The sequence below is a fragment of the Oncorhynchus keta genome, chromosome 11 (genome assembly GCF_023373465.1).
Source record: "Oncorhynchus keta strain PuntledgeMale-10-30-2019 chromosome 11, Oket_V2, whole genome shotgun sequence".
NCBI lineage: Eukaryota > Metazoa > Chordata > Actinopteri > Salmoniformes > Salmonidae > Oncorhynchus > Oncorhynchus keta.
The window spans coordinates 46,610,059-46,632,808 of record NC_068431.1 but is presented as its reverse complement, the minus strand read 5'-3'; the positions used below and the strand labels follow the sequence as shown (position 1 = coordinate 46,632,808).

Sequence of the window (22,750 nt, the reverse complement as noted above, 5' to 3'; positions counted from 1 at the left end):
ACTGGTTTCACATTTGTCTCCAGGGATCATAAGGTAATATACATATAAAACACAATCCCCTTATCCAAAGGACTTACTCATTTACCTAGCTGTTACATAGCCGAGGGAAGTTGTGGAGCTGAGGGTGATATAAATTTAAAAAATATATTTTAAAAAATTAATATATATATATATATATATATATATACACTGTATATAACTAGGCCGTTATTGTTCCGGTATCAGCGGCCAAAAATATTCCTCAGCAGTTCAAGGTCAGAATATGCGAGAGAGAGAAAGGCGCATAGGGAATTACGTTTCATTTACACACGCTTAACTCGGGTCGGAATTTCCCCTGATTGAAAACGTTTCTATTAAATGCATCTCTGTCGACTGTCGAGTATTTGTAATGTACACAGTAATTTAGGAAATTGCCACAAAAAACTGACAGCAGCAGGCAGGAACACTGTATCATATTGGATGATGCCATATCACACTGGACATGTCGTTAAACATCTATTGTTATACAAGGGATAACTTCATTAACTCCTTCTTTTCAATTTCCTTTGTCTACCCATGGCCTCTCATCTGTGGATCCGAATTAAGATAAAGAAATGGGGTTTTTAGTCCCCGCTATGCTCATTATTATGACTGTGACTGGAAATTCTGTGTCAATTGCAGTGTGTAGCATATGGTAAGCAGAGATGGGTTGTTGTCTACATGGCTCCCTCTGGACTCTAATCGGAAGGAGGTGCTTGCTTTGAGAGGCTCAGATCCCAAGGCCACAAGTGGATATACACTACAGAAGGCGGACTTCCTCTGTGGGTGGAACGCAACGAAAAGTCCACTGGCCCCCCCAAAAAAACTCCACCGATGTGCACGCACGCATGTAGATCAACAGAGTGGAGCGTGTTAAGCGGCCTTAAAAGCTTACTGCAGCTCTTCATGGGTTAATGAGTAAACGACAGGTCTGGAGTCAGCAAAGAAGACCGAGAGACCCGGTGTGGCAGACAGAGAGAGAATGAGAGAGGTATAACCGATCGGTGGTTCAACTATGCAATTCTGGACAAGATCAGTGAGTGTCTGTGTAGCTTCTCCTAGAGCCATTTTTGTGTTGCCTCGTAGACAGACTTGGCTCTCACTTCCCTTTTGAGTGTTTTTTTTTTCATTTCCACTGTGAGACTACAATCCCTTTGATGAGGAAAAAAACACTGGGACTGTTTCCCCTGTCCTCATCCACCCATCATTTCTCAGATCTTTACAGCTGTACTTACTTTAAGGACTTAAGGAGAGAGACATGGATTGTTATTGCACAAATTGTATTTATTGCATTCAACAACATACAAAAGTTCTCAATGATCAGAGGTCATCTGTAAAGAAACTAATCTCAGTGCTAGAATAGCTGGTGGTTCCAACCTAACAGAACAAAACATTGAGGAAGAACACACTTCAAACACAGCTGCTTCATGACAGAACTAAATCAGGCTTCTATTTGGTGCTCTGCCCTGCTCTGTTAACAGAGTCAGGATTTATAAGAGGTTGGTTGGTAGTGGGGACTCCTTGGTGGTCGTCCTATCGAAGTAGGTACTTATTAAAGGCCTACACTGAAAATACGACAGGTAACTACACCTGGGATAATTAGCAGCTCCAGCAACCAGTGTGTACAACACTCAACAGTCTGCCCACTCCTCTTCAACATGCACTGGGGCAAAAAAGTATTTATAAATACTTTTTTTGCCCCACTGTACAGTACCAGTCAATAGTTTTGACACACCTACTCATTCAAGGGTTTTTCTTTAGTTTGACCATTTTCTACATTGTATAATTATAGTGAAGACATCAAAACTATGAAATAACACTTATTGGTCATGTAGTGACCAAAAAAGTGTTAAAACAAATCAAAATATATTTTATATTTGAGATTCTTTAAAGTAGCCAATCTTGGCTTTGATGACAGCTTTGCACACTCTTAGCATTCTCTCAACCAACTTCACCTGGAATGCAACAGTCTTGAAGGAGTTTCCACATATGCTGAGCACTTGTTGGCTGCTTTTCCTTCACTCTGTGGTCCAACTCACCCCTAACCATCTCAATTTGGTTGAGGTCGGGTGATTGTGGAGGCCAGGTCATCTGATGCAGCACCCCATCACTCTCCTTCTTGGTAAAATAGCCCTTACACAGCCTGGAGGTGTGTTGGGTCATTGTCCTGTTGAAAAACAAATTATAGTCCCTCTAAGCGCAAACCAGATGGGATGGCGCATCGCTGCAGAATGCTGTGGTAGCCATGCTGGCTAAGTGTGCCTTGAATTCTAAATAAATCACAGACAGTGTCACTAGCAAAAGCACCCCCACATCATCACACCTCCTCTTCCATGCTTCACGGTGGGAACTACATGTGCAGAGATCATCCACTCACCTACTGAGTCTCACAAGACACGGCAGGTGGAACCAAAAATCTCAAGTTTGGACTCATCAGACCAAAGGACAGATTTTCACCGGTCTAATGTTCATTGCTTGTGTTTCTTGGCCCAAGCAAGTCTCTTTTTCTTATTGGTGTCCTTTAGTAGTGGTGTCTTTGCAGCAATTCGACCATGAAGGCCTGATTCACGCAGTCACCTCTGAACAGTTGATGTTGAGATGTCTTAACCTTTTCAGAATTGACTGACCTTCATGTCTTAAAGTAATGATGGACTGTCGTTTCTCCTTGCTTATTTGAGTTGTTCTTGCCATAATATGAACTTGGCCTTTTACCAAATAGGGATATCTTCTGTATACCACCCCTACCTTGTCACATCAAAACTGATTGGCTCAAACGAATTACGAAGGAAATAAATTCCACAAATAAACGTTAAACAAGGCACACCTGTTAATTGAAATGCATTCCAAGTAACTACCTGGTTGAGAGAATGCCAAGAGTGTGCAAAGCTGTCATCAAAGCAAAGGGTGGCAACTTTGAAGAATCTCAAATATAAATATATTTTTATTTGTTTACCACTTTTTTGGTTACTACATGATTCCATATGTGTTATTTCATAGTTTCGATGTCTTCGCTGCTATTCTACAATGTAGACAATAGCAAAAATAAAGATGAGTAGGTGTGTCCAAACTTGACTGGTTCTGTGTGAGCCTCTTTTAAAATGTTAAAAATGCTTATGAGTGGCTGAGAGCAAACAGCAGAACTAATAGTTCTATGACACACAGAGTATTTTCTGCAGTCCTTTCATTTGGCAAAAATGGTTGAGTCATTTGATCTGATCTGAAATCTAAATTATATTTAATAGAAGTTACCATTGTGGTAATGAAAGAAACCATTTTCAAAATAAATAACAGGTTTTGAGAATATACTATTTTGAGGAGCAAACCAATGCTTATTGTCATCACAAGCACTTGATAAACGAAATATGCAAAATCTCGGAAATAATAAATAACGGTACTAAATCAAGGGGGTCAGGTGCTGAAAAAGGATCTAATCTGGGTTAAATAACCTAATAGTGGAATAGAACGGGACATTCAATATTAAACCCTATTCTCCTTTCATTAGATCTAGGTGGAGTGTGCTGATCTGACGCTTTAGTCTTCTTTACCAAGTGACAAAAAATATACGTCGTCTTTCAGTTACAACATATGGTATTCTCACAAATATCATAGGAAGAATATTATCTAGTTCTTACAAATATCAAAAACATCACAAATCTAGTCTCTGTCTGACATTCATTTTTTGAAAAACTATGTAAAATATTTAGTAAACATTTAGAAACAGTAAAAAGTATGGTCTTGTTGACTTAATAATTGTTATACAGTAATACTGAAAAACAAAAATGTACAGAAAGATTTTTTTTTTTTTTACAAACATTGATCATACTTTAGCATAGTGAACTATTACAACAGACCCGTACGCATTTAATCAGGTTATGACACTCATAGAAACATGTCGCCAATAGTAATAACACTTCTAAAAACGCTACAAATCATAGATTTCACGGTAGCCTATTATTTACTTAGTTTGTAACAGTACTTGTTTAAAAGCAGTGAGGCAACAAACAAAAAAATCATTCATAAATCCTCTTTTTGGAGGAACTCGGTCAGTTATAGTCACAATAATCTGCATCTCTTATTAACATTTTCTCCATCATAAGTCTATGCTGCCCATTTGTCCTATTGCTATGTCCCTAGTTCCTGACTGACAGTTCTACGCTGCACTGTACCCCAGCATTGCTACACATTAGCACAAATGTACATACAGAATCCCCACACAACAAGGTAACGTCAGCTAGGCCATACATTCATAACAAACACGGCTGTTCCAAACTTAAGGTTAAAGAAACAAGAGTACTAGTCTATTGTATTATTTCTCCATTGTGACAGCTGAACATTGTGTTGCTGTGTATTAAAACACTGCACTACAGTGAGTGTTTAGGTATTTTGTGTGTGTGTGTGTGTGTGTGTGTGTGTGTGTGTGTGTGTGTGTGTGTGTGTGTGTGTGTGTGTGTGTGTGTGTGTGTGTGTGTGTGTGTGTGTGTGTGTGTGTGTGTGTGTGTGTGTGTGTGTAACGTCATCCGAGCATATTCTGTCTGTGCTACATCACGTTAACTTTTAGCACAATGTAGCCGAGACTGTTGTTTCGTTTTAGGGGCGAGGAACTCTGGGAGACAGAGGGCTCCTGGACGTGGCAGCTTGCAGGAAAGCGAATCAGGGTTGACCTTTGACCCCCAGTGTCAGCCTCACATCTGCCCAAAGAAGATGGAGCAGAGCAGGAAGATGGCATAGAGGAATATCAGCCCCAGGCCCAGCCGGCGGTCCAGCTTCCAGTGGTTCAGATGAACACTCATCACCTGGAGGGAGAGGAGGTGAGAAGGGGCAGAAAGGGAGGTGGAGAGAGAGAACGGGATGGCCAGATGGAGAGGGGTTCAGTGGAAAGGGAATTGGGGGGTGCAAGAGGTAAAAAGGATGACTTTGCGATGACTGGATGGGTTGGTGGAACCGCACAATTAAACGTGTCTCGAACCGAAACAGTAGATGGACCAAAACCCTTCTCCAGAAAGACTGTACTATACTAGCCCTGCCTTCCGCCACCCTGCTTATGGTCCATAACAAATGTATTGTAAAAAGTGCAATACCAATAAAACTATAATCGCCCTGTGTGTTTGTGGTCCATAACAAAAGACTTGTAAAAAGTGAAACGGCAATAAAATTGTAATATGTATACAGCAAGGCCTGTTACGTGTTTCAATGACGCTCGGAACCAGATGTGTAGCACAACAGTCACTCATGGTGAACTCCATTGTGGCACGATACATGCATGCAGGCACGCACACACACACTTACTGTGAGGAAGACAGAGGCCAGCAGCAGGACAACAGAATACACCAGGCCCTTGTTGTTAATGTAGACCTGTGAGGAAGAAGAGGGTGAGGGGGTCAGATGCTGGGCTTATATTTTATCTCACGTGGCTCTTATGTATTAACAGGCATGTGTGAATTGGATTTTTTTTGGTTTGTTTGTTGCATATCCCAACTCTCCTTGAGACACCCTCGTGAGAGAGTGGGGTCACGGCCAGGGTCTGCCATTATCAACGGCAACCCTGAGAGCAATTTAGGGTTAAGTGCCTTGCTCAAGGACAAATGGACAGATTTTCAGTTACTGGCCCAACGCTCTAACCTGCTAGGCTACCTGTCGCCTTAATAATATGCTGATGGTTGTTAAATGTCCATAGTTGTAATAAATAAGTGCCCACCGACGATCCGTTGTCCACCACCAGAGTGCGCAGAGCCCAGGGGAAACCCAGCCCCAACAGGATGTCAAAGATATTACTGCCAATGGAGTTAGACACAGCCATGTCCCCCATACCTGAGGAGAGAGGGAGAGTAAAGTCAAACTGAAACAGTCTACGCTACACCACCAGGAAGTTGAAAGGCTGGTCAGGAGTCAGGAGTCTGAGGAGAGAGGGTGACGGGTACCTTGCCGAGCAACAATGAGGCTGGCCATGCAGTCTGGCACGCTGGTGCCCGCTGCCAGGAAGGTGATACCCATGATGTAGTCTGGGATGTCTAGTGTGTAGCTGACGATGGTGACCTGGTGGGGACACACAGCTAGTTCAGAGACACCACACACACACACTCACCTTCTTAAAGCTGCACCATGTCACTTTTTCGGGGCGACCTGACCAAATGCACATAGAAATGTGGGTTATAGATCTGCCAGTCAACCTGAATGCAGTTCTAAGAAGCGGTATATCTGTTCTATGTGCGCTATTTCTATGCTTCCCGTTCTTAAGATTTATTTTTGTGTCTTTTACTTTCGGTTTTGTACACCAGCTTCAAACAGCTGAAAATACAATATTTTTGGTTATGGAAAATACATTTCACAGCGGTTTAGATGGTACAACTGTTCTGCCTGCGGCTATGGAATCCTGACCTGTTCACCGGACGTGCTACCTGTCCCAGACCAGTGGTAGAGATACTCTTAATGATCGGCTATGAAAAGCCAACTGACATTTACTCTTGAGGTGCTGACTTGATGCACCCTCGACAACTACTGTGATTATTATTATTTGACCATGCTGGTCATTTATGAACATTTTAACATCTTGGCCATGTTCTGTTATAATCTCCACCCGGCACAGCCAGAAGAGGACTGGCCACCCCTCATAGCCTGGTTCCTCTCTAGGTTTCTTCCTAGGTTTTGGCCTTTCCAGGGAGTTTTTCCTAGCCACTGTGCTTCTACACCTGCATTGCTTGCTGTTTGGGGTTTTAGGCTGGGTTTCTGTACTTTGAGATATCAGCTGATGTACGAAGGGCTATATAAATACATTTGATTTGATTTACAATGATTCTCTACACTATACTTGCTTATTTTATCACAAATGGAAATTAGGCTAAATATTAGAATTTTAGCAACCAGGAAAAGGAGGAGCGATTTCTGCATAGTGCATCTTTAAATGCCATCCTATCACTTCTGGAAGGCAACAGACATTACAACGTTGTAGAAAGCCTGGTTTTGCAGTTCCGATATGGCCTTTACGGCTCTGCTGTTAGTCCTTACCATCCACACCATGAGGTAGGAGAAGATGGCTATCCACAGGGTGGAGGCCAAGAAGGTGACCATGAACCAGCGGTGCCAGCGGGGGAACACACAGTTAGGCACAGTGCAGTACAGCAGCAGGCCCAGGGGCCACGAGATCAGCCACTTGACCCGCGCACAGCAACCATCTGCCACACACACAATAACAAGATTATACCAGAGTTGACATGCAGTGTTTCCCTCGAATGCAATTTCGGCGAAAATTGCCTTTAAAAGGTCAAGTGCAGTGCGATGTTTGTACAGTGTGTTTTTTTTTTCAATCCCGACCTCAGTCAGGCACATAGCACATGGCAAGAAAAAAAACATCCTCACCTGGCCAGTGCAGAGGTCTGAAAGGCCCATCATCATCCTCCTCTTCCTCAGCCTGACAACCCTCCGCCCCTGGCTTCTCCCCTGCGTCCCCTAGCCCTGCCCCCTCGGGGGTCTGTCTCTCCACACTGCCCCCATTCTCCAGACCTCCAGAACCCTTCAGAGGGGTGCCCCCTGCCCCTGCGCTGGTCTCTCCATCCAGCTGGCTGTTGGGACTCCTGATCAACCTCTGTCTCTGTGTGGGAGAGAAAAGAAATGAGTGCCTCATAGTGGCTAACGTTGCTGATGTTCCTCCAACCTGAGTCAACTACCTCACTGATGAGCATGCGGCCCGCCATTCTGAGCCTGGTGCGAGGGGAGAAGTGGGGGGTAATCATGATGCGCAGGCCAGCCTCGGAAAAGGACAACTGATGGGGGTTGAGGATGAGGAGTTCGTCCACCATCATCACCGGAGGAAACTCCTGACTCTGGAGTTGGCCTGCAGGATGAGAGAGTGATAGAAAGAGGGGTAACACTTTACCTAAAGTCGGCAGGCAGGTATAATGCGGTTCTAATTAACTGTGAGACTTTTGATGAGCTAAAAAAAGGCAGGCAGGCAGGGCTGTAATGAGCTCCAGACAGACCTTTCCTGAGCAGCACCATGTTGGTGTTGCAGGTGGGTCCGTCCTCTGCCATCTCCTCATCTCGGTGTCCCTCACTACCCAGGCAACACTGACCCGGACCACCAAAACAACGAGTCACACACCCCAAGAGCTGGGAGTTGAACCTGAAACCACAAAACAGCTTTCACATGAGGAACACAAGCACAATCAGACACTGCTGTACATGCTCTGTGGATTGAGGGCTCCTGTGAGATGGGCCTAAGCAGAATACTCACTTCATGATAACAATGTAAACTCCATACATAGTCATTAGAAGCACAGCCTCCCACCTACAATCAGAGAAATACACCGGTCAACTACCACCTAAAGCCACTAAACTGCTATTTTACTGTACTTTTACAATTCTGACATTAATAACATTGAGACTTTTGTCACAAAAGTAAATGATGTGTAGGTTCATTCAAATAATTGGGATAAAACTCACCAGACAACTTTTGCATCAAAGATAACCTACAAAGAGAAAGCTAACGCGTTAAACTAGTCACTGCGGCTTGCAGTTTAGTCAGCACTGTAAACGTAGAGCACAAGTAACTGACTGTATTTAAAAGCATGTGATTGTATGGTCTTCATTTCCCCTCCTCTCTCCTTTGTCTGCCTCACCAGGATGAGAGCCAGCACAGAGAAGATGTAGTAGGTGGAGTCCCTGAACAGAGACCACCACGTTAGAACCACCGTCTGCAGAGGGGAGAGAGAGAGACACTACTAATAGACAAGCAACACACAGCTGCCTCCTCATGTTCACTCAGCCAGTGCGTGCATAGGGAAACATGTTTCCATGTACTCATGAGGTCTTCAGCCATAGCCACACTGTTAAGGCCATAAAGGTGTGTAGTGCCAGAGGTCTATACCTGGCCCGCAAAGATGCCACACACACCAATGATGACCAGGATGTTGAAGACCGCTGAGCCCACGATGGTGCCGACCCCCACGTCTCCTTTAGTGATAAACACACCTGCACGAGATAGAGAGTTGTAGTGACAATTCCATTTTAGAGGATGAAACCAATGGCTATGTCAATTGCCTTCCTATACCTTTGATGTAGACTTAAAGACTATTCATATTGACTCTGCTGACATCTGATGGATATTTGTGGCATTACATGATACGCAAACAAGGACATTGGGATGGATTGCAAGATCCATAGCAAGATGGTGAAAGACGTGCGTTATATGTATCAGTCAGTGTTGGGCATATGTATAGCGTTCACCGACCCAATTTATTGGCCACTGCTGACACTACTGTTTTAAGAGAAGAGAAATACAGAGGGATTAAGAACTGACCAATGAGAGAGGTGAAGAGCTCTGGGGCTGAGCTTCCTGCAGCCATGAAGGTTGCCCCTGCCACATCCTCACTGAGCTGCAGGTTCTGAGAGGGCCAGAGCAAAGCGGGAACCTTCTCACACAATCATAATACATGACCAAGAAGCACTACGTCTTTGTAGAAATACGTGATACAGGAACAGTTTATATTTGGAATGACTCAACTAATAGAGTGTTAAAAAGCAGCATATGGTGCCACCGTCTTCCTGCATTCAAAGTGAAATTGGTGCTGTTGGTTCTCTCACCTCTGATATCTTCTCCAGGGAAGGAACAAAGTAGTCATCGCAGACAATAGCAAGAGCGTAGAACATGTAGATAGCCTAAGAGGCACAGTGAGAGACGACAACAGAGACACGGTCCGTAAAGTGTTTAAGTCATTCAGAGGCCATTCGGGCAGGACGGACATTAATACGAGAGTCGGCAGATCAATTCTATTATGAATCAGGGTATCGTATCGCGGATGTTTTTGTGAGGTGTTGTTAAACAGGAATGTTTTCTGCTGGGCGCGTTACAGGACACTCACACACAGCACATGTAACAGCACTGCTCCTCTTTTCAGCTCCTCCTTGGTAAATATATCTTCTGGAAACTCATGGATGGCTGAGGGAGAGAGAGAACCGTAAAACATCACAGTTAGACACTGGTCTTACCTCTGGAGAGAGAGAGAGAGAGAGAGGGAGAGGGGGAGAGAGAGAGGGAGAGGGGGAGAGAGAGAGAGGGAGAGAGAGGGAGAGAGAGAGAGAGAGAGGGGGGGGAGGGAGGGAGAGAGAGAGAGAGAGAGAGAGAGAGAGAGAGAGAGAGGGGGAGAGAGAGAGATGGAGAGAGAGAGATGGAGAGAGAGAGATGGAGAGATGGAGGTGGAGAGAGAGAGATGGAGGTGGAAAAGGATATTCAACAACAGCAGAGAGGGAAGAAAATCAGAGTATTGCACTACTGCTGCCCAACGACCAGAACTAGAAAAGTAGAGCACAAACATCAAACTGCCACAATGGTTGGACACAAGCAGTCGATCACTGGGCAACAAACAGACGCTATATTCCTCACACTGGTAGGAATACCATTCCTGTCCTGTCTCCATCTCATCATCCTCCGTATATTATAGGAGAAGTGCAAAACACAGAATTGGTATATAGATATAGATATATAACTGAAGGAGGCCTGATTTGACTCCCATAAATCTCACTTCTCCTACTGACACACCACAGCTTAATAACTATGATCTCCTATTGAACTGCTTCCTCCAAGCAGCCACACACCTGCACAGGCTAGCAGATTCTAGACCCCTGGGCCGGGTAGAGAGAGAGGAGCAGAGGAGCAGAGCACTGAGGAGGAGGTGTGTGGAACAGCTGCTTCCTGCTCCTCCGGTCCTCAGGTGTGAATGAGTGTGTTAATGAGAGCCCAGCTTCCTCTCGTTTCCCCCCGGCGTGATGAGAAGAGGAGAGGAGGCTGCAGCCTGGAGAGCACAATGCAGCGCTGCTAAATCAGTACTCAGACGCAGGGGAAAATGAACTTTAACGACTGGGGAGCTCAACCCTATTAATAGCGCTGTTGCTCTGAGGCAGCGCTGGGAAGCCTACACAGTCAGTCCCACAATGCAGACTGTCTGACGCCGCACAACACATGCTGCACGACTTATTCCACACCACACGCGCTTTCTATAATGCACATGTTACACATCACGTGGTGGACGACACACGCTACCAAACACAGGCTTCATGACACTTTCTACACAACAGAGTACGCACACTGCATGCCATGTCCTGCGCTGTAAACCTACAGCAGCATTCTGAACCGTCTCCCTGTGGATTAAGAGAGCAACGCCTCCCATGTGATCAAGGATATTCGATTTTGACCCTTGAATCTGTAGTGTGAACCGGAGAGGACAGGGGGCCATATGGTCTACTCTAGATGGCTGGAAGTTGACAGTAGGCTTGGCCATGCCCTTTTATACTGTGTAATCAACATCCTGAATCTGAGACTTAGAGGGTGAGGGTCTCTGTCTCTGGTCGTTTAATATTCCCGCCTCCCAGAGAACTGTGGAGACTGTGGAGAAAGGAGATTATTTAATTTCTGGACAGCTGTTGCAGGACCTGCTCACGAAACCATCTCAGTGTAGCATGTCAATTTTCTGTCAGATTATCATAAGAAAGAGTGAGGCAGAATCTCACTAAAGAAGGTGGGTAGACATCTGCATCCTATCAGGGTCAGGACACCTGCGCTCTAGATGTGGTAGTTCTATTATTTCCTGTTTTCGTTATCCTATAGCTGGGATCTGGAGAGCAGGCCAGATCCGGAATCTGCCCCAGGTCCCCAAGATATTTAGCCCCAATACAAAATGCCCCAGTTTCTATGTACAGTGCCTTCAGAAAGCATTCACATCCCTTGACTTTTCCACATGGATTAAATTTAGATGTTGTGTCACTGGCCTACACACAATACCCAATCATGTCAAAGTGGAATTATGTTTTCAGAAATGTTTACAAATGAATAGAAAATGAAAATCTGAAATGTCTTGAGTCAATAACTATTCAACCCCGTTGTTATGGCGAGCCTGAATAAGTTCAGGAGTAAAAATGTGCTTAACAAGTCACATAATAAGTTGCATGGACTCTGTGTGCAATAATAATAGTGTTAAACATGATTTTTGAATGACTACCTCATCTCTGTACCACACACATACAGATAATTGTAAGGTCCCGCAGTCGAGCAGTGAATTTGAAACAGATTCAACCACAAAGACCAGGGAGGTTTTCCAATGCCTCACAAAGAAGGGCACCTATTGGTAGATTTTGAATACCTCTTTGAGCATGGTGAAGTTATTAATTACACTTTGGATGGTGTATCAATACACCCAGTCACTACAAAGATACAGGCGTCCTTCCTAACTCAGCTGCCGGAGAGGAAGGAAAACACCCAGGGATTTCCCCATGAGGCCAATGGTGACTTTAAAACAGTTACAGAGTTTAATGGCTGTGATAGGAGAACAACATTGTCGTTTTTCCAAAACATGCATCCTGTTTGCAACAAGGCACTAAAGTAAAACTGCAAAAAAATGTGGCAAAGAAATTACATTTATGTCCTTAATACAAAGTGTTGTTTGGGACAAATCCAACAAAACACATCACTGAGTACTACTCTTCATATTTTCAAGCATGGTTGTGGCTGCATCATGTTACTGGTATGCTTGTCATCGGCAAGGACTAGGGAGATTTTTTATATTTTTTAGAGAAGCACAGGCAAAAACCTGGTTCAGGTCTGCTTTCCACCAGACAATGGGAGACCTAAAATCTACGGCAAAAAAACTTGAGTTTGAAGAATTTAAAAAGAATAGTGTGCAAATATTCTACAATCCAGGTGTGCGAAGCTCTTAGAGACTTACCCAGAAAGACTAGCAGCTGTAACCACTACCATAGGTGACTGTAACATGTATTGACTCAGGGGTGTGAATACTTTGAAAAGATATATTTTTGTATTTAATTTTCAATAAATTTGCAAATATTTCTAAAAACATGTTTTCACTTTGTCATTATGGGGTATTGAGTGTAGGTGTAGGTGTGTGAGAAAAAAATACACTGCTCAAAAAAATAAAGGGAACACTTAAATAACACAATGTAACTCCAAGTCAATCACACTTCTGTGAAATCAAACTATCCACTTAGGAAGCAACACTGATTGAAAATACATTTCACATGCTGTTGTGCAAATGGAATAGACAACAGGTGGAAATTATAGGCATTTAGCAAGACGCCCCCAATAAAGGAGTGGTTCTGCAGGTGGTGACCAGACCACTTCTCAGTTCCTATGCTTCCTGGCTGATGTTTTGGTCACTTTTGAATGCTGGCGGTGAATGCTGGCGGTGCTTTCTAGTGGTAGCATGAGACGGAGTCTGCAACCCACACAAGTGGCTCAGGTAGTGCAGCTCATCCAGGATGGCACATCAATGCGAGCTGTGGCAAGAAGGTTTGCTGTGTCTGTCAGCGTAGTGTCCAGAGCATGGAGGCGCTACCAGGAGACAGGCCAGTACATCAGGAGACGTGGAGGAGGCCGTAGGAGGGCAACAACCCAGCAGCAGGACCGCTACCTCTGCCTTTGTGCAAGGAGGAGCAGGACGAGCACTGCCAGAGCCCTGCAAAATGACCTCCAGCAGGCCACAAATGTGCATGTGTATGCTCAAACGGTAAGAAACAGACTCCATGAGGGTGGTATGAGGGCCCGACGTCCACAGGTTGGGGTTGTGCTTACACCCCAACACTGTGCAGGACGTTTGGCATTTGCCAGAGAACACCAAGATTGGCAAATTCGCAAACTGGCGCCCTGTGCTCTTCACAGATGAAAGCAGGTTCACACTGAGCACGTGACAGACGTGACAGAGACTGGAGACGCCGTGGAGAACGTTCTGCTGCCTGCAACATCCTCCAGCATGACCGGTTTGGCGGTGGTCAGTCATGGTGTGGGGTGGCATTTCTTTGGGGGGCCGCACAGCCCTCCATGTGCTCGCCAGAGGTAGCCTGACTGCCATTAGGTACCTAGATGAGATCCTCAGACCCCTTGTGAGACCATATGCTGGTGCGGTTGGCCCTGGGTTCCTCCTAATGCAAGACAATGCTAGACCTCATGTGGCTGGAGTGTGTCAGCAGTTCCTGCAAGAGGAAGGCATTGATGCTATGGACTGGCCCGCCCGTTCCCCAGACCTGAATCCAATTGAGCACATCTGGGACATCATGTCTCGCTCCATCCACCAATGCCACGTTGCACCACAGACTATCAAGGAGTTAGCAGATGCTTTAGTCCAGGTCTGGGAGGAGATCCCTCAGGAGACCATCCACCACCTCATCAGGAGCATGCCCAGGTGTTGTAGGGAGGTCATACAGGCACGTGGAGGCCATACACACTACTGAGCCTAATTTTGACTTGTTTTAAGGACATTACATCAAAGTTGGATCAGCCTGTAGTGTGGTTTTCCACTTAAATTTTGAGTGTGACTCCAAATCCAGACCTCCATGGGTTGATAAATTTGATTTCCATTGATAATTTTTGTGTGATTTTGTTGTCAGCACATTCAACTATGTAAAGAAAAAAGTATTTAATAAGAATATTTCATTCATTCAGATCTAGGATGTGTTATTTTAGTGTTCCCTTTATTTTTTTGAGCAGTGTATATACTTAATCCATGTTGAATTCAGGCCATAATACAACCAAATGTGGAATAATTCAAGAGGTATGAATACTTTCTGAAGGCACTGTAAATGCAGTCCTGAAACACATGGCTCAGATGAACGTATTGACAAGTTGCTTCGGTGAAAAGCAGTTGCCACGGAAACCCTCTCCCTGGGGGCAGCGGTTTGTTGACAGGCGGCAGTGGGAAGCCAATGACGGCTGCGTGAATGGTGAGAAAGGGGGAGGGGAATGTGTGTTTCCCATGGTCTTGGCTTATGAAATATGAAAAAAGAGATTTGACAAGCAGCTCTGGAGCGAAATTTCTAAAAATATTTATCTTTCCTTGCCAAAGCTCAGAGAAAGCCTGAGAGAGAGCATACAAGAGGGTGTTGGCCGGGAATTTTCTTTGTGAGGATGCCCTTCCTCTATTCCCATATACCAGGCTTTTGTCACTGCATGCAGCATGGTTTTGCTTATTGACTAGACCAGCTGTAAGCTGATTTGGCTTTCAATTCTGGACAGGACACGGGACATAATCAGCTCTCATGAAGTTGACAGCATTCTGATCACAGATTCAGCGTGTGCCCTTAGCAGTGACAGTGAGTGCTCACGTCAGCCTCAGCCTGCCTGGGGACTGAGTGACTCCATCCACTCTAGCCTTGGGGGAGGCTACAGCAGCATTCACGTGTTGCTCCTCTGGCATCACAGGCTGCCCCAGCCAGCCAGGCTGCCCCAGCCAGCCAGGCACATCTCCCTGCTCTAATTACATCTATCGCCTGGTCTCCTATAGATACAGGAGATCTCCTTTTATATTCACACTGTCTGAGGCTTGATCTAATTTCATTTCACCGCTGATCCCATCAAGAATCTGGAGAAGGGGTCAAAATGGACATGTGATGTAATCATCCTGTGTGTGTGTGTGTGTGTGTGTGTGTGTGTGTGTGTGTGTGTGTGTGTGTGTGTGTGTGTGTGTGTGTGTGTGTGTGTGTGTGTGTGTGTGTGTGTACACCAATGAGCATGCTTGAGTGTGTGTTTAATGCCATATCAGTCCTGATTAAAAGTGAAACCCCTACTAAATGAAACCGCTACAGCAGTGAACAGTTGAGATATCCATTTGAGTCACTCTGCTGCAGGGGACTCAAATGGACTGCAATTGTGACCAAATGGCAGGCAGAGGGAAGGAGGGAAAGATATGTTATTGATTCTGCAGGGTATCTTGGAGTCAAGCTAATGTATTGAGTGAAACACAGAAAACGAAAGCAGTCTCACACACCAACAGAAACAGCACCACTACATAGAATAAACCACTGCAACAACCTTTTGCATTTTTTTTATGAAGAATCCAAACATTTGCTTTCATCCATGTAATGAAAATTCAATATGGAAATATTTTTCATTCTTTGATTTTATGACATAGTCAGTCATCTCTTAGAAAGGCAGATAAGAGCAAACCCAAAGGTGGCAAGACAGGTTCGAAACTGGTGTATCAAAATTTGTAAGTGCCTTTTCTGGGGCCTGAAGTTTTACCTCATTACCTGGTCAGGTAAAACTCTGAGTCCAACATTAACATTTATTTTCACTTGCCTGACCGGACTCAGTTGGCCAAAAATCGACTGAACGAAAACCTCTACTGGTGTCGTTTTTAAATGCATTGGGGTTATGCAGGGACTCTAGGTTAGCATGCTTTCTCTCTATATGCAGCTATTAATAAGTTATATTTGGTTATTATGATATGTATTACAAAGGTTTTTAATATAAATTAGCACAGTAAGTCATTACTCTATTCTTTAGAATTGCATTGTATTAATAGCTTTCATTTTTGTTTCTAAATAGGATGCTGCCCATAATGGCTACATAATGGCTTCAAACGAGATATCAACCTGGCTACTGTAGGCTAGCCAAGGAATGCTAAAGCAGGGCTTGACATTAATGCGTGTCCTCTTGTCCCGGACAAGTTAAAAAAACAGAGAGGCCAACATTGGAATAATATTCCAATCTATTTTTATGTACATACAAAGCCTACAGGACAAAGAATCAAGCCTTTAGAGGCTAATGTTGATTATCCGACATTATATTTGTCAAACATGACTGGTGTTGAGCCCATATTTATGAAATTAAAAGTCTCATTAAAGTTTGGCTACATTTTATGTCGCATCCCTCATGTCAGCATCGGTCTGGACATGAGGCTGTAGCCAGTATTCAAGTCACCTATAATGTAGGATAATCAACATTAACCTCTAAAGGCTTGATTCTGTCGACATACTCAAAGCACAAATGGCCACAAGTCCGGAGAGTAAAGTACAATGTCTGTTGCGCAACGCATTTTGAAACGATTTGTTTAACCCATTGAGTCCCACCGTATCACCGGCGTGTTTTGGAATTCTAACCCCTTTTTAACATGATGTGTTTGAGTCACAGACTTCTTGTACCATTGGATTCGTCTATTAGTCTTTGTGATTAGTGAGGGCTGAGCTAGAGTGGTGTTTGTGAAGGGGTCCGGGTCCCAGTCTTTTATACAAAAACAGAATTAATTTCAGCTACAAACTATTAAAAGCTATCTATGAAATGCTGAGACTCTCACGAACACACATGACACTCAAGCTACACAAGCGTTGTTAGAAGGTAAGGGATTCTTCTACATTGAATACCATTTGAAATCCCTGGACATAGAGTCTATAATACTGTAAGAAACTCACATAGTTGCCGTCGCAAACTCCACACAGTTGTCACTGACTAGTTGGATATTCCTTTCCCAGTAAGCAAACAATTCAAATGTACAGGATTCATATAAATTAAATTTTATACGCAGGTTTTTGCATTGGCGGAATGCAACTGTTTATGTCAAATTGTTATGTGTTCTACTTTTAGCCCTGGTTGTCCTGAAAATAAAAGGGTAAACCCTTTTATTGGGGCTAAATATAAGGGACATGCAGAACAAGTCAGATAAATGAAAAGTAGATTTTTGCTGGGATCTCGGGACTGATAGTTCAAACCTGGACGTTTTATGTAATTTTATGAAAGGGAAAGGGGGATACCAAGTCAGTTGTACAACTGAATGCATTCACCTGAAATGTGACTTCCGCATTTAACCCAACCCGTCTGAATCAAAGAGGTGCGGGGGGGCTGCCATAACCGACATCCACGTCTTCCGCGCCCGGGGAATAGTGGGTAAACTTGCCTTGTTTCAAAGTAACTAAGCCAAAATATGACCATATAAATGTTGAGGGAATGGGACATCCTTCATTTCGAGCCCTGGAGGGAATTATTTTATAAAGATATACAAAATCGTTTGTTGTCATTTATTGTAATGTTGTAATATTTTATAGGCTTCCACTACCAATTCTCTATGGTAAAAAGAGATAATAAGAGATAATATATCTTGTAAGTGGTTCCTTACAATGATGTAAAAATTGTTTACAGACCATTCTTTTGTGGGCGACAAGTAGAAATAAAAGTGAATGTCAAGCCCTGTAAAGTGTATTTTTGTAGCTTTCTTTTTCCAGACTATTATCATTAGCCAGCATATTGCTAGTATATTCACTATTGAACGTTTACTTTTGTTAATCACTATCCCTAAAATAAATAAGCTCTGCGCTTCTTTTTGCTCAGGACAGCTTACGTGTGCTGTGTGAACGGAGCTTTCGACGTCTGTACTGTTCGAGTGCTCGAGAAGTTTCGACTCGGGAATGCGTAGTGGTGCTTGAATAAACGGCCAATCATATTGCTCAAATACAAACAGCACACCTTTTCTGCGTCGTCTAGTCTTCAATGGTTTTCAATGGTAAGACTACAACACCGCAGATAAATGTTTAACTGGAACGCAAAAATGCGCTGACAAGTCACTGACCCGGTTCTAAACAAAGCCAATCCAGCCATACAAATCCCACCAACACTCAATAACCATCCTTCACCCAACAAAACAGTGGCTGTAATCATTTGAGAAATCTTCAGAAGACCTACAGTGGGAGTGCAATCGATAAACTTCACTCCCTCGCGGGAGATTACTCCACCTCTTCAGACACGTAACATGGTACCATCCATCATCTCAAAGAGTCAGACTCAATGTCATGTTGGTGGGCTGGGAAACACAGGACGCTACTGAAGTAAAAAATGTTGCCACCACGAATATCCTCTCTGAAATCAATTTAATCAAATATAATGTTATCGTCACATGCTTTATAAACAACATGTGTAAAATAACATTGAAAGGCTTTCCCAAAAATGCAGAAAGAAAAGAGAGAAATAATTGAAAAGTAATAACACGTTATAATAAATACACAATGGGTGTTTCTGAAAATGCATTCTACCGTGGCCATATCTTTTCAGCCTCCTGAGGGGGAAGAGGCATTGTCGTGCCCTCTTCACGTGTTGGTGTGTGTGGACCATGATAGATCCTTAGTGATGTGGACACCGAGGAACTTTAAGCTCTCGACCCGCTCCACTAAAGCCCCGTCGATGTGAATGGGGGCGTGCTCGGCCCTCCGTTTCCTGCAGATCTCGATCAGCTCCATTATCTTGCTGACGTTAAGGGAGAGGTTGTTGTCCTGGCACCACACTGCCAGATCTCTGACCTCCTCCCTATAGGCTGTGTCATCGTCATCGGTGATCAGGCCTAGCACCGCAGTGTCGTCAGCAAACTTAATGATGGTGGTGGAGTTGTGCACGGCCAAGCAGTTATGGGTGAACAGGGAATATAGGAGGGGACAAAGCATGCACCCCTGAGGGTGCCCCCGTGTTGAGGGTCAGTGTTACAGATGTGTTGTTGCCTATCCTCACCACCAGGGGGTGGCCCATCAGGAAGTCCAGGATCCAGTTGCAAAGGGAGGTGTTCAGTCCCAGGGTCCTTAGCTTAGTGATGAGCTTTGAGGGCACTATGGTGTTGAACACTGAGATGTAGTCAATGAACAGCATTCTCACATAGGTGTTCCTCTTGTCCAGGAGGGAGAGGGCAGTGTGGAGTGCAATAGAGATTGCGTTATCTGTGGATTGCATCATCTGTTAGGGCATTATGCAAATCTGAGTGGGTCCAGGGTGTCTAGGATGATGGTGTTGATGTGTGCCATGACCATGGCTTCTGGTTGGGATATGTAAATATTGTCACTGTGGAGACATCATTGTTAATGAAGCTGGTGACTAATGTGGTAAACTCCCCAACGTCATCAGATAAATCCTGGAACATATTCCAGTCTGTGCTAGCGAAACAGTCCAGTCGCTTAGCATCCGCTATATCGGACCACTTCCGTATTAAGCGCGTCACTGGTACTTCCTGTTTGAGTTTTTGCTTGTAAGCAGGAATCAGGAGGATAGTTTTGGTCAGATTTGCCAAATGGAGGGTGAGGGAGAGCTTTCTATGCATTTCTGTGTGTAAAGGTGATCTAGAGTTTTGGCTCCTCTAGCTGCACATGTGACATGCTGGTAGACAGTAGGTAAGACATATTTCAGTTTCCCTGCATTTAAATCACAGGCCACTAGGAGCACCGCCTCTGGATCAGCATTTCCTATTTGCTTATGGCCCTATACAGGTCGTTTTGTACCGTCTTAGTGCCAACATTGCTTTGTGGTGGTAAATAGACAGCCACAAAAAAAGATGACAATTCTCTTGGTAAATAGTATAGTCATGAGATAATTTAACTCAGGCGAGCAGAACCTCGAGACTTCCTTAATATTTGTCACGTCCTGACCTTAGTTCCTTTTTTATGTCTCTATTTTAGTTTGGTCAGGGCGTGAGTTGGGGTGGGCATTCTATGTTTTGTTCTGTGTGTTATATGTCTAGGTGTTTGGCCTGGTATGGTTCCCAATCACAGGCAGCTGTTGATCGTGGTCTCTGATTGAGAACCATACTTAGGCAGCCTGTTTTCCCACTATGGGTTGTGGGTAGTTGTTTTCTGTGTCTGTGTTCTTCCATACAGAATCGTTTCGGTTTTCATTTATTTCTCTTGTTCTTTTGTATTTCAGTGTTCAGTTATATTTCATTAAAATATGGACACTTACCACACTGCGCATTGGTCCGATCTTTCATACTCCTCGTCAGAGGAAGAAGAAAAACATTACAATATTAGAGATCGCTCACCAGCTTTTATTTGCGAACATAGTTTTGTCAGGGTGCTCGCCGTCGGCGTCTTTTCCTTTTCCGTGGCTCGGGGATCAGGGCGTGGCCCGGGGTGAGCAGTATGTCCTGCGCCGCCGACTCGCTGAAGTAGAAATCTTCATTTAAAGGGAGGTTAGTGACCGCTGTTCTAATGTACAGAAGATTTATTTGGTCAAAGGAAGAGATGGCTGAAACCTTTATGTACAAAACAAATTATGATCAGCTCAAAAAATCAAATCAAAATAGCAGAATTGGTCAGGAACCCATAAAACAGCAGATATCCATTGCAGCTAAATTTAGACGGTATACGTGAGCCATATACTGAAAACTTGTTTTTATGTTCAAACACGCAAAGATCTGTCTGTGAGTGTGAGTCTGACCTCCATCCTTAACCTCTGATCTTTAAATTACCATCAGAAACCAATGTGAACGCAGAGAGGACAAGGGTTCTAGAGACGGGAGGGAGTGATGGAAAGCTAAGAATATTTCCCCCAATTCCCAAAGACTTCAGACAAAAAGAAAACTACTCCCATGTTTAATGGTTGCATTAATAGCCATTTGCTTTATTTGACAGCCATAATACATTACTCCCCTGACAAAACTCAGATTCTCTTTCTGCCAGATTCTCTTTTTCAGTCAACCACTAAAATATATCTGTGGAAAAATCATCCTCAAACGTCTGGCTTTGTTGTTTGCCAAAACCAACAAACGTATGCATAAAAAAAACCATGAGCGATCGTTATCGACACTTATAAAAATCCACGAGTTTATCTTCTCCTGCTGGTTTATTTTTAGCTCGTTGTGGTTGTTAATTCTGTCTCGGCACGTTGAATGCTTGAAAGACAGAATTTTCTGGGTTTCAACATTTAGCATTCAGTTGCTTAGCAACGCTGGCCTCAAAGGGTTGACGACGGAAGGCAGACATTGCCGTCTCGGTCTTGTTAAGCAGGGGGGATAGAGAGCGAGACCTCCTTTACGCTATCCCAAATATAATATTCCTTGAGTTCCGAGCTGGCCGTTTGATACCACTATGGATTATGTAATTATTACCAGTAACAGTAAGCAGGGGCTGACATGCAGATAAAGAGGAGTAGCCTGCCCTGAGCCTGTATTATAAAGGAGTAGCCTAGGGCAGCCCACCTGATCAGTTTCTCATACTTGCCCACACCCTTACACTGAACTTACTGTAGTGAAAAAAACTGTTCTTTTGGACACAGTATTAGCAGCATAATGCAGTTATATTGCACTCTGACTGCAATCTTTTTTATTAAGGGCAGAGCCATCAGCCTCTTGTTTTTCATGCCCCCCCCCCACACACACACATTCTGAAATTGCATTTTGCCCCCCCAGTTTTATCATTGGAATGTGATACAAACAGGGCAATGGTGTGCTTTAAGACCATGCGGGAGACTCCAAGCGGTCGGGTAGGCTCTTCGGAGTGTTTATCTGACCAAAAAAAGTATAATAATAATAATTATGTCCCGCCCACTTCTAAAACCAGAGCTGACTTTATCACCCCATCTATATGGGAGACAACACATCTGGTGCTTGATATACTGGTGTAGTAGGTACACATCTTGCATTAATGGCTCTCCTTTGCCAAGCGTAAAAATATAATGATTGTGGCAGCCTGGCAGGTGTCCTCAGGGACATAGTAGTATCCAATGCAGTTCATTATTTTTCATGCTGCAGATTGAAGTCAAAGCACTGTGTGTTGCTCAGTCCTGTTGTCCTGCTGCAGAGCTCTCCTCCCAAGCTGTCCCCCCCCATGTCCTCCACTGTGTTTACTAACGGTTTATCTATTGCCTTGATTCTTCCATTGCACAAGTCTGGCATGGTGCTCTAACCCCTCCAGACAGAACCTTTCCTCTGGCCCGGCAGCCAAGTTTGAGACACAGTTTACAGAGCAGAGATTCCTGACAACCACTGCACTGCAGCCTCGGCCCACATGACCTTTTCAGTTAACCCGCAGAGGAGAGGGAGAGCCAGGGTTCACCAGCACACACACAGACTCCACTGCCTACCCCAAACACGCATAAACATAAACACACACTCAGTCACATCTACACAGCTAAGACACACTAGGAGCCCCCTCAAGTGTCCCACAAAGTTTGGAAAATAAATCTGTAGTCGAGAGACAGTTTGTGCATCACGTG

The 22,750-nt window shown here is 44.0% G+C and overlaps 1 protein-coding gene across 1 annotated transcript in view; it reads right to left on the bottom strand.

The window, feature by feature from the left end:
- Positions 1 to 4,440: 4,440 nt before the first annotated feature.
- The window catches only part of LOC118390391 (sodium/potassium/calcium exchanger 3-like), a 28,415-nt gene continuing 10,105 nt past the window's right edge, over positions 4,441 to 22,750 (bottom strand). Inside the window, exons 3-17 of the mRNA XM_035780896.2 lie at positions 9,873 to 9,949; positions 9,595 to 9,669; positions 9,311 to 9,395; positions 8,879 to 8,982; positions 8,631 to 8,705; positions 8,455 to 8,480; positions 8,246 to 8,299; positions 7,992 to 8,134; positions 7,680 to 7,846; positions 7,372 to 7,603; positions 7,021 to 7,187; positions 5,937 to 6,051; positions 5,714 to 5,826; positions 5,305 to 5,370; positions 4,441 to 4,811 (exon numbers count right to left, since the gene is read on the bottom strand). Coding sequence (XP_035636789.1) covers positions 4,701 to 4,811; positions 5,305 to 5,370; positions 5,714 to 5,826; positions 5,937 to 6,051; positions 7,021 to 7,187; positions 7,372 to 7,603; positions 7,680 to 7,846; positions 7,992 to 8,134; positions 8,246 to 8,299; positions 8,455 to 8,480; positions 8,631 to 8,705; positions 8,879 to 8,982; positions 9,311 to 9,395; positions 9,595 to 9,669; positions 9,873 to 9,949 — 1,610 coding nt within the window. The 3' untranslated portion in view covers positions 4,441 to 4,700. The remainder of the gene's footprint in view (positions 4,812 to 5,304; positions 5,371 to 5,713; positions 5,827 to 5,936; positions 6,052 to 7,020; positions 7,188 to 7,371; positions 7,604 to 7,679; positions 7,847 to 7,991; positions 8,135 to 8,245; positions 8,300 to 8,454; positions 8,481 to 8,630; positions 8,706 to 8,878; positions 8,983 to 9,310; positions 9,396 to 9,594; positions 9,670 to 9,872; positions 9,950 to 22,750) is intronic.